The sequence below is a fragment of the Madurella fahalii genome (assembly GCF_045866475.1).
Source record: "Madurella fahalii IFM 68171 DNA, scaffold_3, whole genome shotgun sequence".
NCBI lineage: Eukaryota > Fungi > Ascomycota > Sordariomycetes > Sordariales > Madurella > Madurella fahalii.
The window spans coordinates 4082333-4098884 of record NW_027263973.1 but is presented as its reverse complement, the minus strand read 5'-3'; the positions used below and the strand labels follow the sequence as shown (position 1 = coordinate 4098884).

The following is a 16552-nucleotide window of genomic DNA, read 5'->3' as shown; positions in this document are numbered from 1 at the left end:
CGCCATCACCACTGTTTCCCAATCGTTCGCACTGTACGACTTCTCAAGACGCCGGAACAGACTGAACTTCAAACACAGCAGAGAGCAGATCATTAATAACTTTGTCCTGTCCCTTCTTGGCAGCCTCCTTAATCTCTTTGATTTGGGCCTCGGCTTCGCGGTTCGCTTCGTCTTCGGCCTGCTTGTTGCCTTGTGTGTGCTGCTGTCCGTCAGCGCGCCGCCCCGGCGGTTACAACCAAGCAAAGGACAATACCTCGGCCTCGAACGCTTTGTATTCGGCCTCCTTTTTGGCGCGGTACGCCTCAATCTCCTTTTTGGCCTCGTCGCGGGCTTCTCTCACCCTCTTGGTGCGGTCTGTCTCGTGTCAATGATCGGTTTGCATTTGCGGGGTGGATGCTGAATTGCGGATTGCGGGGTGCGTACACTCGCGGGCTAGTGATTATTGACACGCGTTAGTATAGCTGGCTGTGGGTGTATTCATGATACTAACGCACCCTTCTGGACAATCTTGGATGCCTCCCTCTCGGCCTACAATGATGCTTACGGTTAGAGACGATGCGCCCGGCGATAGACTCGAGTTCAAGATCGGGGGCCGTACATCGAGTAGGGTCTGGATGCCTGCGGAGTTTTGCGCCGACTATCAGACTGTTAGCTCCGCTCTTTGATCAAGCCCGAGCCATGCGCATCCCAGCGCAGTGCTCCCCGCGGATAGCGACAACGTACCATCTTGTGAGCCAAGCTTCCGAGTCGACTTTGGAGTGGGAACGGAATTCAGCAAGGGACCGTATCTCAGGCGGAAAGAGCAGAGAGTCGTATGGTTTGCTTTATTTCCCACAGGTCGAATAATAGTTGAGCTGTGCGCCGTGTGGTGTTGGATGCGAAAAACAATGCGATACGAAGCTGGTCAACGCAGGCAAGGCGATGCTAGGAGGATGCCGAAGTGGGACAGTCCCGCCGCCAACAGCTCGGTCCCGCATCTGCGGCACAGCTTCCCCCTGCTGATGCACTGACGTCGAGCTGATTGCCTGCCGGTAAGGCCATCTACCTTATCTAATCAAACGGTGAAGCCCGGCAGAAACCCGCCTCTCTCCATCCGGCGCATCAATTGACACTGCAGCAGAACAACCGCTGTAAACCTACCTACCTTAAGGTATCTTAGCACTTAGCTAGCAACCCCCCATTATGCATTGGCAATAGCCACAGCCACCACCACCCAACCACCATGTCCCGCGCCTCAAAGCTTACCCTCATGGGCACCTCCCTCTTCGCCCTGAGCACAGTGGTCTTTGTGCACTACCAGCAAAAGGCCGAGCGGGTGGTATGTTTCTTCGGCTCCTCTCCGAGACCAGCCCGGGTCCTGGATACCCGGACGGCGGGAAAGCTAGCTAACCATCATTCTTGCGATAGGCAATGCACGAAGGCGTGGTCCGCGATATGGAACAGCAGCGGTTGAAGCGGGAGCGCCAGGCCGACTTTGACATGCAGCAGGCACTCGAGGCCGAGTACAAGAAGGATCAGGCGGTGCGGGATACCACGGCGGAAATGGATGATACGGGGGGCAGGGGTGGGCAAGGGTTGGGAAGGTAGCACTAAGAGGCTTTGGGATGGAGAAAAGGGAGAAGACAACATCCGGAGACACATTGGGAGCGGAAGGGAGAGGAAGGGAGAGGAAAGGAGGAAAAGGAGAACGAAGAGAGAGCGGGGCAGCGAGCGAAGATGTGACTGCTTCCCTCCAATGCCCGTATTATCCCGTTGTACAATATCATCCGTGTAGCATAGCACACTTGTTCCAGCAGCACATAGAGTATCTCAAATCCTGTCATATTTGTATTTTGCATACCTATCAAACGCAAATTACCGAGACGCAGCACGAAGGCCAGTCATTCCCTCAACCTCCCAATTAACGAGACCGCAGCAAAACAGCCCCTCCCCTCCACCTCTAAGGTACGGTAGGCGATGAAAGAAGCCTGGGCCACGGCATACGGAAAACCCCGAGGCTAGATCAGAGGAAAAGAGAAACAAAAACCGCTGCTGAACCAAAGTTCGGCTTCCTGATGATATAGACACAACGCCAAACGACCCTAGCATGCATGCAATTTTCTGCCTTCCCTCCATTTCTTCATTCCCACCGCAATCCCATTCATCCACCTGGTGTCCGCTCTTAGCGCACCGTGATGCCCGACCGGCTGGTAAACATGCGCGAGGCAATGTTCATCGACATGAGCTCCTGGAAGAGGAGCTTGGCCGCGTACGGCATCTGGACCTGGGCAATCTTGGTCTTGTTCTTGCACGGCCGGCACTCGAACGATTGCTTGGTGAGGTTACTAATAACATTGTGAGCATTCATCACGACACTACTCCCGCACAGCAGAAGAGAGAGGACAGAGAGACTTACGCAATCGGCGTCATGAGCCCACAAATCTCGCAGATATGGACTCTGAACGCATCCGACACCTCGAACAACCTCTCCTTCAGGAACGCCGCCGCGCCGTGCGCAATCATACAGTCGCGCTCCATTTCTCCGAACCGCAGACCGCCGTCTCTAGCACGACCCTCCACGGGCTGTCGCGTCATGATCTGCAGCGGGCCGCGCGCGCGTGCGTGGATCTTGTCGTCCACCATGTGGCGCAGACGCTGGTAGTAGGTCGGCCCGAAGAAGACTTGGGCCCGGAGCTTGCGGCCCGTGTGGCCGTGGTACATGATCTCGAAGCCGCGCGACTGGTAGCCGTGCTCGCGCAGTAGGCCTGACACCGAATCGACCGTCACCTCGGTGAAGGGCGTCGCGTCGCCCTCCATGCCCTTGAGTGTGGATACCTTTGACAGCAAACACTCGATCAGATGGGCGATGGTCATACGCGACGGAATAGCGTGCGGGTTGATGATGATATCCGGCGTGATGCCCTCACATGTGAAGGGCATGTCTTCCTGCCGGTATGTGACACCGATCGTGCCTTTTTGACCGTGCCGAGATGCGAACTTGTCTCCGATTTGCGGGATCTTGGTGGTCCGAACCCTGACCTTGACGTAGCGCATGCCGTCCTGGTTCGTCGTGACAATGACCTGGTCGACGATGCCGCTCTCGGTGCTTCGCAAGGGCGTGGACGCGTCGCGCTTGACGTGCTGCGAGGTCCGTTGACCGAGTTCGGCGTTGTCGGGGTTGATGGGGCACGTCTTGCCGATGATGATGTCCTCGCCTGATACGCGGACACCGGGGGCAACGATACCGTCCTTGTCCAGCTTGTCGTAGGTGCTGGGCTTCAGCCGAAGCGTGTCGCTCCTGTCGGGCTTCTCAAACATCTCGACAATGTTGATACCGACGCGCTTCTCGCAGTCGGTGTAAGACCGGAAGAAGAGACTGCGGAAGAGGCCGCGATCGATACTGCTCTGATTCATAATAACAGAGTCTTCCTGGTTGTAGCCCGAATAGCAAGCGATGGCGACGATGGCATTCTGTCCGGCCGGCAGTTCTCGGAACTTGAGGAACTCCATGGACCGTGTGGTCGCGAGCGGCTTCTGAGGGTAGTAGAGGATGTTCGCCATCGTATCCATGCGGCGCGAGTAGTTTGTGAGGAAGAAACCCATGGCCTGCTTGCCCATGGCAGACTGGTACGTGTTTCTGGGCGACTGGTTGTGGTCCGGGAAGGGGATGATGCTGGCGCAGATGCCGAGCAACATGCTGGGATGGATCTCGCAATGCGTGTACATGTGAGTCGTTGGGTTCATCTTCGTCCTGATTCGGTTGTTGCCCTGACCAGAGTTGTCGTCCACGCTGAAACCCATCTTGCGGAGGCGGTACATGTCGAGGTCTTCGGGGGTCATGCAAATCATAGCCGTCTCTTCCTCCTCGGCGTCGAGATACTCGATGGCGCCGGACTTGAGGAGACCTTCCCAACCCCAGTAGTCGGGATGGTACTTGCCCAGTTCCTTGTCCCTCTCGAGTCGTTGGATGTGTTCTTTAGTGAGGATGAGCTGGCCCTGCTCGACGCCATTCTCCCCATTGACGTCCTGTTCCACAGTGAAAAGCGGCCGCATCACCCGCCCCGCGTCCGAGAAGATCTTGAACTCGCGATCGCGGATATCCCGGACTAGGGAGACCTCGAACGAAATGACATCCTTCCTGCGCAGACTCTGCACTAACGAGACCAGTTGTTTCGGGTCCTGATGAATACCGACCCACGTGCCGTTGACGAATACTTTTGTGGCATTGGGATAGCGAAGTGGCTCGTACTCCTCGAGCACCTCCATGTTCCTCGCGATCATGAACTCTATTATGGGATCCGCGGGCGTGCCCACGCTGACGTAACACATCAGGGCAAGGTTTTTGACAAGGCCACAAGCCTGTCCCTCAGGCGTCTCCGCAGGGCAGACCAAGCCCCAGTGAGTGTTGTGGAGCTGACGCGGTTTCGCGAGCTTGCCATCGCGACCGATCGGTGTGTTGGTCCGCCTCAAATGTGAAAGAGTTGAGGCAAACGTGTAACGGTTCAAGACCTGAGACACGCCGGCCGTGGAGCTCATGGCCTTCTTTTGATCGCCCCAGTTGCCCGTCGCCAGCGAGTACTTGAGCGCGTTGGTGAGGGTCGAATGCTTGATGCCCAACGCGAGCTGGAAGTGCTTGTTGCTGTCGATGCAGCGCTTGATGTAGGACATCAAATCTTGGGTCATGCGCCGCACAACACCGCGGAACAGCTTGGCCAACAGCGGACCGGCTAGGTCAAGTCTCTTCTTGCCGAAATGATCACGGTCGTCGGTGTCGCGACGGCCGAGGGCACATTGCAGGAGCTTGTGCACCATGTAGCCGAGGAAGAAGGCCTTCTTGGTCTCACAACCCTCCTGCTGCGAGATGTGGGGTAGCATCTCCTTCTGGAGGAGGTCCTTGGCGGCGCGGAGACGGTTTACACGGTTCTGACCGGCATTGCCGTTTCCTCGCTTGCCGATGAAATCCAGGGCAACCTCACGGTCCTGGATGACGAAGGCTTCCTCAATGCACGGCCGCAGGGCCTCCAGCATTTGCGTATCGGTTCGGTCGTAGCAGATGTGGTTGAGGATATCCTCGTCCGACACCACGCCGAGCGCGCGGAAGACGATAGCGAGCGAAATGTCTTCGCGCACATAAGGCAGGGTTACGCTGACCGAGTTCGCGTGCCTACCCTTGTCGGAGGACGCCTTAGTATGCAGCTTCATTTGAAGCGACGAGATGAGCCGCGATCCCTTCTCGAGAGCGCTGCGGATCTCAGCCTGGTACGAGACGCTGCCTCCCGGGGGCTTCTTGAAGACCTGGACGATGTTGGCCGCCGAGCGCTCCTGAGCAATCAAGACCTTCTCGCTCCCGTTGATGATGAAGTATCCGCCCTGGTCGTAGGGGCATTCGTTCAACATGAAGAGCGAGTCGTCGTCCTCGCCATAGAGATGGCAGATCTTGGACTTGACCATCACGGGCAGCTTGCCGAAGAAAATGAGGTCGCCCTTATCATCGTCACCCCCCTTGGGAGCCGGTCCTTCACGGGGACCAGTGTCCTCCTCCTCCCACCGAATCATCATCGGGTGCTCGCCGGTCCGGGCCATCTCCTCTCGCTGATCTTCGTCCATCTCGTGCAGAGGGACAGGCTCGTTGATGGCTATCCGCGCGCGCTTTGTCACTTTGCAGTACATGGGCGCAGAGTACGTCAGGTTGCGGTCGCGGCATTCGTACGGAAGCAGGCTGGTGGTCTCGCCCGTGGTTTCGGTAAGGGTCGGCTTGGAAATCAGCACGTCTTGGAATTTGATGTCGTATCTCCGCAACGCAACGTCGCGGCCTTCATCGTCGCCCGGATTCGGATGGTCCAACGTCAATTCCGAGTACTCTTCGACGAGCGACTGGATGGTGGTCGAGGTGAACTCGTCGAACGAGTCAATCTGCTGCGACACGAGACCCTTCATGTCGAAATATGACGAGATAACCTCCCAACAGTCTTCCGGGGTGATGCTGTCCTCGTTGAGGCCCCCGGCATCATCGAAACCAGCGCTGTTCTCGTAATTGTCATCATTGTCGTACGTATCGGCGTAGCCACCGTAGCTTTGCGTCGCGTAATCGGCCATCTCGGCGTCGGGACGACAAAGCCGCCGTCGATGCGAGGTCGGTTGAAGCAACGAAGAGGATGGTTCGAGGGCAGCGAAAGTCTCTGGGGGAGGGCGAGCGAGCGTGCTTAGAAATCGCCACCAAAGGTGAGCGCGCGCATCAACCCGCCGAGTGCAAAGCCCCTACCTAGCTCATTAACCGATCGAGTCGGCAGGTGTGAGGAGACAAAGAGACAATCGCAACTCAGTAGAAAAGAACGGCTCTGGAGGGCCACCGCGTGTGAGCGATTGCCAAAGGCTGAAGAAGCTTTGGGTTTGCGAGGAACGAAGGCGTCGGTCGATTTTCTGGCCCTGCAGGAGGCTGAAAGGCGCAGGAAAACCCCGCTAGTCCCGATCTGGTTAGCGTGACAGCCAAGCTTTTGTCCTTTCAAAACTTCAAACTCCAGCTGCTGTGCATCTTCGAAAAACTTTTGTCTGAATGCTTCTGCTGCTCTTTTCCCTCACATCGATGTTGTCTTGTGTCTTTTCCTCTCTGTTCATTCACTATGCTCCAAAGTTCTCTATAGAGGTATTTCCTTAAGTTGTTGTAGAGTTTCGTTCTCTCCTTCGTGCTCTAATTCTCTCCCTATTACCTTTGTTGTTTAATTCTTGCCAGCATACTGTTGGTATTTCTAGCTGTCGCCTCTAGACCAAGAACGTGGCAATAACACTCCAACAAGATGCTTGTTTGTGGCAATTGAATCTCAGACGAACGTGCACCTCGACACTGCTGACTAAAAACAGTCGAAATTCTCATTTACAGTTCTGCCAAAAAGTTCTAGAGAGAAGGCTTAAAACTGGAAAATTTTCTAAATCCGTCTTTTCTGTTTCGATTTTCCCGAATCTTGACCCGTTTCTGTATGTAGCCCGTAATTCGCGTTTGCGCATCCGGTAGTACCATCGCCTTCCGATCAGTGGCTGTCGGCTGTGCAGACATTGGCGAATGCAACGCGTAACCCTCCATCTTTAAATCCCACAGCTGTCCGTCGCCAAGAAAATCCATCGAACAGCAACAACACACGTACAGTGCAGTATCCGTCCGCAGAGAGCAATCGTTTCTGGCACTCCGAGTGGATGGGAAGCCGGGGTGGCAGTGGGCTTTCCGGTCTCCGTCCGCCAATCCCAAAGAAGACGTTGATTGCGGCCCAATGTTCCGGGGAAGTGGGCCGGCTCTGTTTCATGAAAAACATGTCGATCCCGGTTCTGGTAGCAGCTTGGTGGGGTTGCTGCCACACGGCGTTGTCCTCCGTGGTCCTTGTTCGGCAACACCATCTCGCATCCCACTTAACTGTCGGCTGCACAGCCCACTCTGCCGCCCAGATGGCTGCTATCCGGTCTTCCATATATTAGCTAGGAGCTAGGGTAGCCAGGAATTGGGTATATCAAGGTGCTGCCGTTTCCTCTCCCGGCTCCCTCCTGGTTCTTGTTGCCTCACTACCAAACCATTATCCCCAGTTTTCCCGCAAAGCGGTTTACTCGACGATGCACTCTGCCCCGGTTCTCCGCACGGCCCTAGTCGCGGCGCTTCCCCTTGCCGCACACGCCGCTTCGGGATCCGGTCAGTCGACAAGGTATGGCTGCTCCTGATGTCGTCGTATCGAGCATGGTGTGTTCTAACGCACTCAAAGATACTGGGATTGCTGCAAACCCTCGTGCTCCTGGCCGGGCAAGGCACCTGTGAACCAGCCCGTCTTCGCGTGCGACGCCAACTTCCAACGGATCAGCGACTTCGGAGCGAGATCCGGCTGCGATGGCGGCTCGGCCTTTTCCTGCGCAGACCATTCTCCATGGGCGATCAACGACAACCTCTCCTATGGCTTCGCGGCCACGGCACTTAGTGGAGGGACTGAGTCCTCGTGGTGCTGTGCCTGCTACGCGTGAGTTACTTTAAACCTATTAACGCCTCAAAGGTTGAATGCACCTGACCGTCTCCACCAGACTCACCTTCACCTCGGGCCCAGTGGCGGGTAAGATGATGGTTGTCCAGTCGACCAGCACTGGTGGTGACCTCGGCAGCAATCACTTCGACCTGAACATCCCCGGTGGCGGTGTCGGCCTTTTTGACGGCTGCACTCCCCAGTTTGGAGGTCTCCCGGGAGCCCAGTACGGCGGCATCTCGGACCGCAGCCAATGCGCCTCATTCCCATCAGCCCTGCAGCCCGGATGCAACTGGCGGTTCGATTGGTTCAGGAATGCCGATAATCCGTCCTTCACCTTCACTCAGGTGCAGTGCCCGGCTGAGCTTGTCGCCAGGACTGGCTGCCGGCGGTCCGACGACGCCAACTTCCCGGCCTTCTCGCCGCCCTAGGAGAGTGGGATCTAGCACGCTTTCCCATGCTTTAGCGAGAGTAAAAACAAAATGAAATTGCATCAAGCATTTCAGTAATCCGTTTGTGAAGTTGTAGTGATCTCTTCAACCGGATCACCTACCACGTTGTTCAGATCATTGGTCGTGTTGTGAAGCTGCCCCGGTCCCGACCTAATCCCTTGGTGTTCCGCCCCAGCTTTCAGGTGTAAATATGGTTCTCGAGGGGCCGGCGAACGAGTGTAGACCACAGCGGCAGGGGTCGCATCGTGTCTCCAATGGCGAAAACCTGGGTACATTGTCCGGGGCAAGCCAGCGTAATATCAGGAGCGTACGGGGTCAGTCCCGGCAAGCGTTGCGGTCCTTCTCTGGTAGCCTGGCTATCCTAATCCTGGGCAGCTGACTCATTGGGGCTGAATTATGGAGCATCCGTCATAGGGATCAAAGGGGCCACGCGGTCGGAGCGGATCTTTAATTCTTACTCCTAACGCGTCCTATCTACAATAAACCACGCTGCAAGACCTCAGGTGACCCAGATTATGTGGGTACCCACATCATCGGTTATTGAAATCTATTGTTCTTCCCGCACCGCTTTACCTTAAATAGGGAATGCAGGTCCTTCTACCACCATATATTATTATTCTTCCTACACCGCTTTATCCAAATAGAGTGTGTCGGACCCTCTACTGCTATATACATAGGAAAACCGTACTGTATAGGCCGGGCGAAAAATCTATATCAACAAGTAATAGGAAACAATAGTAGTAGATGCCAGTTAGTTACAAAAGAAAAGAAGGCCTTATATAAGACCTTGAAGATCTCTAATGTCCGACTTAGGATTCGTCCACCACCTCCCCCACTTCCTCAGCCTCCTCGGTCTCCAGTTCCAGCCGTCGAACTAGGTTATATTCCATCAAGCGGCCCGAATCCATCAGCCAGCCCAAAACCTTCCTCAATAGCCTGAGGTTCCGGGGGCCTCAGCCTTGTAATACAAGGCTAAGGTCCCGGTGGGTTCGAATATCCGTCCTCGGCCAGGTTCTAGGCTTTGGTGGTCTTGGGCATCACACAACAAGGTGCTCCACTGTTTCCCACCCTCCCCACAGCTGCAGTAGGGGGTAGAGAGGCCTGGAACCCCCCCGTTGAAAGAGGAAGTCCCGTAGACCGATTGTCCCTGTTCGGGCTTGTACTAGTAACGATTCTACCACTATACACATAGGAAAGCCGTACCGTATATACCGGGTGAAAACCCTACATCGGCCCGGTTATATGGGACGAATCTGGTCACTCAAAATTCCTATCATCCTTCGTGATCTTTGAGCTGTGGCTGATTTGCCCTGAGTTTTCTCTGATTCCTTTCTCGGAGCCTAGGTGATCCTAACACACTAGCAGTGACGGGCTGATTGATTCTCTTACCTCCCAATTCCACTTAATAACACTCAAGCCACACATCAACATTCAAGACTCTGCCACAAATCTTGGCACACAGATGTGGTATAATTTGCTTTATCCGCTGGAGGGTCACAGCAAAGGGAGAAAAGTCTCCGGTAGAGGTCACGCCGAGTAACACCCTGACGCGGGGCTTCGGGTCGCCTTGCCCGGTGGCGCCTGAAACAAAGGATGGCGCCGCCGTAGTAACTGTTGTGGAATTCGATGGATAGGAAGTCCAGCGAGACGTGCTTTGGGATTTCGTCTATGGCACGGTCTGGGAAGGGACACTGCGGTGCTACGGTCAGGTAGTACCGCTTCCCAAGGCCGAATGATGTAGTGTCCATAAGTGTGCGCAGGCGCGAGGCGAAGACGACCGTGTTTCGTGCTGTAGGTTCGAAGTCGAAGTCGAACCCGTCAATTCTGGCCGAACCAAACGGGTGTAGTACGAGAGATACCGGCTGTGGTAGGCCGAACATGGCCCACAGGGAGGGCCGGCTTGTGTCAACCGAGGGATGAGCTTATCAATAAGAGGGTGATTGTGTTTAAGGTGCTGGCGCTTTTACGCTGATAAAGAGAAAGCCTGTTGCTCTTTTCTACTTCGCAGGAATTCGGTGGGTACAATTCAACTTGTCGACAGTATAGCGATTTTATTGGCTGGATGAATCTCGTTGTTGTATGTGCCAGACTTGGTAGGTCAGGAGGTAGATGAGAATATGCTATCAAATTACCCAGGATGACGGTCTGCTTGGCTACTCCGGCTTCTGCCCGTACACATAACGATGTCTGAAATACGGGTGAATGCTTTTGTTTCTCATTTCCTTGCGAGTTCTCATCAGGAAAGGTTGGTACTCATCGGCAGGCCAATTCAGTACCTGGTGCCACATGAAAGACGAATATCCTGTCTACGGCATGAGTAAAGCATCTCCCTCCAATGTGAAGAAATTGCTCACCTTCGAGATCATTATCGATTGTTATCCACAAGTACCTTCCAATCTCAGCTTGCTTGGGATCTCGAGGCCAATCACCGACAGCCACCTGGATGGTGTTAGGAATAAAGAGAAAACAGATAGAACGATGGATTACCTTGCGATCCACCACCTGGATGTTGACAAAGCCCGCCTCCTCAAACGCCTTCTTTTGAGTCCCATCCGAGATGATGGTAAAGCTGCGTCCTGTTTTCTTGCCCGCCTCGGAGCACATGCGACCCCAAGTTGCCAAAGCCGAACCGGGCATCACGGTTCCATCATCACTGCGGAAATCGATCTCGGGCTCGCCGCTCTCGACCCAGCCGCCGGGGGCGGTGACGCGATACGCCTGCTTGAGTAACTGGCCCCAGTCGTCAATGGAGCCGAGCAGGTAGCGCAGGTGCACAAAGTCAAAGTGATTGTCATCCCAGGTCCAGGGCTCTGTAGCATCATCGACTTCAAAGCGTACATTTGGGGGAACCCAACTCGGTTGCCTTGGCGAGATGTCTGTGCCTGTTACCTCAACGCCGGGAAATTCATCCGCAAAATCCCTAAGATGGCCTGGTTAGGAAGGGGGGCGTTTTGGGGGCTATCGGATTATGGAATACATTGCCCAGATCCCTGGAAGTTCGTCAGCCCCAGACGTCTCTTGGGAGATATTGAAGGCCTCACCTGTGCCTGTTCCTATATCTAGCACTCTCTGGGACATTTTCAAATGAATCGTTAGTGTGGCGGCTCAGTGATAAGGGAGGCGTCAGGGAGACCCTCACCTTGATATCCTTCTTGAGAGGCGGAAGATACAGCTTGTTATCCAAGGCAAGGGTCAGGCAATGGTGGCTAGAACATGTCAGACAGAGACTTGACGACAAGATTGGCTACGGCGGCTGCCACGCAGTGCCTACTTGATGTCATCAGACTCGTTATGCCGGTCGTCATTGGGCGTAAAATACTCGAGGTTGAATCGCCCGCTGTGATAGGTGCGGCCCTGGATAGTGCGATATTCGAAGATGCTTGTGGAGGCAGATGCAGTGGAGTCAAATCTGTCACAGCTGGTATTAGGTGAAGCGTCTAGCAGGCTTGGGTTGCAGCTTCAGCAGGGCCGTCCGCTCACTTGGAGCCTAGGGCTGAGTCTCCGTCATCGTTGTCATCGTCATCCTCGACCTAGGTGCCGGCGCAGCGCCGTCTTCGGTTAACCCATGCCCAGGCGGGCTCATTTCTTTTCCTTTCTGATAATGGCGACACAGCAGGAGCGGGTATAACATACGCCAAAGTCGGCAGCAACAAGTTCTGGCTGCGGAGCATGCGCCGGTGATTCGACAGCTGATGTTGGCGATGTGGCTTTCGGGCTGGCGGTAGTAGCCGGTTCTGCCATTTTTGAGGAGTGGTGATCACACGGCTACAAGTTGAAGGGGTAGTATCCTGGGGTAAGGGATGGAAGAGGAGGTTTGAAGAATTTGAATAGGCGCCCCGCGGGATTTTTAGCTTGAGCAGACACAATAACGCCTCACGGAAACCGGCGACACTCTCTGGCGAGTCGCGCCGAGTCTGTTGTCAATCCTCACAGCGGACCCAGCAAGAGCGGGGCCGGCAGCAGGTGGAGAGAAGCCGGTCCAATAGGCTCACACAGCGTCCACCACTCATGAGTGCAAGTTTACGCTTCAGGCAATGCAGGCTGCCCCCGGACGAAGTTTAGGCCTCCCCCGGCACAATCACCCCCTGGCATAGAGTGCTCCAGAATTATAACAGAGTGAGCCCCTGCCACGCTAACGTTTATTTTGCCGGAGGGGGTGGACTCCTCAGCGTTCTGGGTTGTGAATCAGCTGGCCGGCACCTCTTCGTTACGTCAGGCCATTCGCATGACTTGCCAAAGTCATTGTACCGGTCGGTCTGTGGATCATCTTCCCACTGATTCACTGTCTCAGTTCCATCCTCCGTGTAACTTGCCGAGATTTTCCGTTCGCGTGCCCAGCGTTCTAGCACTCTCTGTGGTTCGTGATTCAGCTCTTTGAAGTGGCTTGCCTAAAGGCTCGCACTGAAACTTCTGCGAACTATTGGGCCCCTCTGAGCCCCACCTGCACGAAAGTTCGAAATTTATGCAGCCCCCTCCAAATCCAGCGAGACTGCGTCGATGGGATGGGTACCAGACCTGCCTATCACAGAGCCTCAAACCCATAGGCGGGGCTTCAAGCGTGCGTCTTTGGCTGAAGGCCCAATCTAGCTAACAAATGTATACGGGCCGGGGCTTGTGGTCAGCTAGCGGCAACCTGCCAACCTCCGCCCAAGTCTGACCCCCAATTTAGAGACCGCCAGGCAAGAGCCTAATAATGGTTCTACGATCTCATTACCAAGATTAATAGAGAGATGTGGAGAGGGCTTACGACATCATTTTTGTTAGTGCGCGTGTTAAGTAAATAATGTTGTCCCGCTATATGCGTTTGAATAGAAAGCGGCGTTAGTAATGAGTTGGGGAAAACTGCTCCCAGAGCGCAGGGTCCCTCTGGTTGGAGGGATACACTTACTAGGATGGCGCCCTGGGGGCTGGAACTTGCTGTGGACCTATCTTTCTTTTATACTATAAGTAGGGCCGTCTTGGCTATTTCTCCTTAGATAGAACAATCAATTCAGCACTCTTTTCTATACCTGTTGCAGGCTTAATTGAAGAGTTTTCTTTACGTATAAAGCGATCTCCCTCTGACCCGAGGGAGTTGTATCTGTATATATTGTTTTGACCTTGTTTAGACTGCAGGAACCTAATTTGTGGTGGTGTCGCCTGGCCTGACTTGTCTATCTTGTCTGTCTGGTATTTAGCTACCTTTGCCCTCCCCCTTGTTTTGATGGGTATGTTGGTGTAGATGTGTGTTTCTGTACCATTTTCAGCAGTAGTAGTTACATCGTAGAGAAAGACTAGTGTTAGAGCTCTTCCTCTTCTGTAAAATGCTGCTTAGCTGCGCTAACTCAACCCCGGTTTTCTATCTCTCTAGCTATTACCTCAAAAGTATCCAGAGCAGTTCTAGCATTTCCGCTCCTTGGCCCTATTAGAGAGCTGGTAGAAGCAAGACTACAAATAACACCGGCAGACCATTGGCGAAACGCATCGAGAATTGCTTGTAGCCTAGGGAGTAATTATATACATTCTGAACAGGCTGGCAATCCAAGACAGCGTTACAAACGCCAGCGCAATGGAAGTCAGCCTGCTGACGTTGATAGTCCAGAGCATCGCGCGCTGTGAGTTAAGCTAAGCTATCGACGTCGCATTCACCAATAGCCCCTGAAACGTGGTGAGAAGTCTTATGTTTCTGATGGCTTTGCATGAAGGTCAACAATATCGTTGCCGCACAGTCTGTTAAATGTCGTGCAGCTGTATTTGCAATTAGAACGCGGGGGGGTTCTATGTTCGCGGTTGCTTTGCGTTGTAGCTTCTGAAAGTCCATCTTGCTGTGGCAAGGTCGACAGAATGATGAAGGCAACAACGTAGTCCGGAGCCGGGTCGTGTTGCATCTCATCCGCTCTTCACGCCACTAGCGGGCCCGACCTGCGACGTCGAAACGATTGGCTGTGGTTGTGTTCTTGACCGGGTGCCCGTCAGGCTCCGAACTGAGGAGGGGCTTGCAGCATTTAGCTTGCCTCTACTCGCCTGCCGTCACCCGACGGCGCAGAGATTCGGCGACTAACCAGTCTGGTCCCGGCATAGTGATCCACGCATCGGTCAGGACTCGCCCTTTTAGCTGATTCGATAGCGCACTGGAGATGATGGATAGATTCTTACCAAGGTCAAGGAAGCGCAAGACTCTGCACGATCCGCCGCAAGAAACAAGCCGCCGCCGAGCTCTGCCTAATCCGCAATCAAACACTGACAGAGATTCTGCCTTGTCCGAGGGTCCCAGTATCCCTTCTCCTTCCCACTTACATTCTCCGGCAGGAGTCCAGTCCCTCAAACGCAGCACGAACGCCTGTTCTGGCAACGCAGTCGCTGAGGCTCAGGTGACCCAGGTCAGCACAGATACGGGAGCCAATGACCAACCACGGACTACGTCCCAGGCATGCCGAAACGATGCTTGTGTGAGAGCCATACGGCCCGAGGATGTGCCTCCAACAACTGATGACGCCCGGATCGGCCCACTATCTCGAGTCCCAACCGGTCCTGCAACCGCCCCGCAACCGTGTCGCCGCGAAGACTTCGGGATCGTGATACTCTATGCGTTGCCAGTCAGGTATAATGCTGTCTTCCTTGTGCTTGATGAGCTGTGGGACGGAAATGGAAGCGACGGTGTCTACAAGATTGGTCACATTAAGAAGCACGATATCGTCCTGGCTCTGCTCTCAGGCATTGGCAAAGCTAGCGCTGCAAGCACAGCGGCAATCATCCGTGCGAGATATCACCACATATGACTCGCCTTTCTCGTTGGAATCTACGGCGGTGTCCCTCAGTCCGGCGCCGAGGAAATCTTGTTAGGCGATATGGTGATCAGCAAGGTGATCGTACAGGGCGGTTTTGGCAGATAATATCCGCATAGGATTGAGTGCAAGGATGGTCCTGAAGATGGCCAGGCAGTATAATGAGTTTCGCACCCGGCGGAGCACGTTCGGGACGACCGATGAGCAACAGCAGCTTCAGAAAGGACTGCTGAATTCCTTGCATGGCTCCAGGCAAAGGCCACTAGAAAGGGTTGCGGAGCGAGATATAAATACCCTGGGGCGGCCGAAGACAAGCTTTTCGACCCGAGTTATTGACATAAGCACCATATATCTACAACATGAAATAAAAAATGGAAAGTGAGAAGGAGCAAGAGCCAGCCATCCATATCGGTCCCATTAGGTCAGGCGAAACAGTGATCAAGTCCGGGGAGCATCGTAACGGGATCGCCAGACCTAAAGACATCATCGCTTTCAAGATAGAGGGTGCCGGCGTCGTGGAAGAGATCCCCTGTGTCATAATCAAAGGGGTATGTGACTATGCAGACCGTCACAAGAACAAGAAATGGCAGAACTTCGCGGCGGCTACCGCGGCTTCTGCTCTGAAGGCCGTTCTGGAACAGTACATGCCCGCAGCCGAGATTCGACGTCTCGTCGAAGCAGCGCCGCGGCAGACTCACTTTTTTGTCCCGTTCGGACGCAACTGGGACTTGTAGGACGTGAATCGATTCTAGCGCAGCTCCTGGAGAGGATTCCTCCTAGCGCCGACAATAACGACTGCCAGCGGACTTTTTAGCCGATCTGCCGCTTGCTATTAAGCAGGCATCTGCCTATATAGCAAAGACGGGAATAAGGATAACGCAGTACCTTGACTATTGCTGGTCAAGTGACGAGCACTTGATCGAGTTATTAAGGACTTTGAGGACCGAGCCCGCTACAAGAGCGCCCGAAATCCAGTTGCTGCAACATGGCTGATTTCGTTTCACTATATCTCCCGTGATAACCGGCTCGCTGCCCAAAACCTGGGATTCATGTCCTGTCTTGGCGCTGAGGAGATTCCGAAATGTCTTCTTCCGCAGGGGAGTAGTGAACTAGAAGCATACCCACCGGCATTAATCGTCGACGCAGCAATCTCAAAAATCCTATCAAGAGTCGGTAAGAGTATACAACACCGAACTCAAGTAATGATAGGGAGAGTCCGTGACATCGTAGTAACACCATTGCGAATAGTCACAAGCGTGCCCCAAGACCTGCTGGGTCGTTTGATTCATGGTGGGATATTTGTGTTGCAAGCGTCATCGCCACAGATGGTTCCTAAGAAATTTAACTGGTTGAACCTATCCGTCTT

At 54.2% G+C, this 16552-nt stretch overlaps 5 protein-coding genes across 5 annotated transcripts; 2 read left to right on the top strand and 3 right to left on the bottom strand.

The window, feature by feature from the left end:
* Positions 1-43: 43 nt before the first annotated feature.
* VMA10 (H(+)-transporting V1 sector ATPase subunit G) lies at positions 44-726 on the bottom strand (the record flags this gene model as incomplete). Its single annotated transcript, XM_071062046.1, has 5 exons — positions 44-199; positions 254-354; positions 495-528; positions 599-637; positions 724-726. 5 exons carry the CDS (start codon positions 724-726, stop codon positions 44-46), a joined length of 333 nt encoding a protein of 110 aa, XP_070918147.1.
* A 496-nt stretch (positions 727-1222) lies between these two features.
* On the top strand, positions 1223-1587 carry MFIFM68171_06625 (uncharacterized protein; the record flags this gene model as incomplete). The annotated part of the gene is made up of 2 exons (XM_071062045.1): positions 1223-1318; positions 1408-1587. The coding sequence occupies 2 exons, from the start codon at positions 1223-1225 to the stop codon at positions 1585-1587; spliced, it is 276 nt and encodes a 91-aa protein (XP_070918146.1).
* Positions 1588-2161: 574 nt separating this feature from the next.
* RPB2 (DNA-directed RNA polymerase II subunit RPB2) lies at positions 2162-6075 on the bottom strand (the record flags this gene model as incomplete). Its single annotated transcript, XM_071062044.1, has 2 exons — positions 2162-2324; positions 2396-6075. 2 exons carry the CDS (start codon positions 6073-6075, stop codon positions 2162-2164), a joined length of 3843 nt encoding a protein of 1280 aa, XP_070918145.1.
* Positions 6076-7575: 1500 nt separating this feature from the next.
* On the top strand, positions 7576-8401 carry ENDOGLUCANASE5 (Endoglucanase 5A; the record flags this gene model as incomplete). The annotated part of the gene is made up of 3 exons (XM_071062043.1): positions 7576-7664; positions 7722-7970; positions 8032-8401. 3 exons carry the CDS (start codon positions 7576-7578, stop codon positions 8399-8401), a joined length of 708 nt encoding a protein of 235 aa, XP_070918144.1.
* A 2174-nt stretch (positions 8402-10575) lies between these two features.
* Positions 10576-12163, bottom strand: MFIFM68171_06622 (uncharacterized protein; the record flags this gene model as incomplete). The annotated part of the gene is made up of 9 exons (XM_071062042.1): positions 10576-10724; positions 10777-10861; positions 10910-11342; positions 11400-11412; positions 11464-11491; positions 11562-11628; positions 11694-11840; positions 11903-11952; positions 12056-12163. 9 exons carry the CDS (start codon positions 12161-12163, stop codon positions 10576-10578), a joined length of 1080 nt encoding a protein of 359 aa, XP_070918143.1.
* Positions 12164-16552: the final 4389 nt, after the last annotated feature.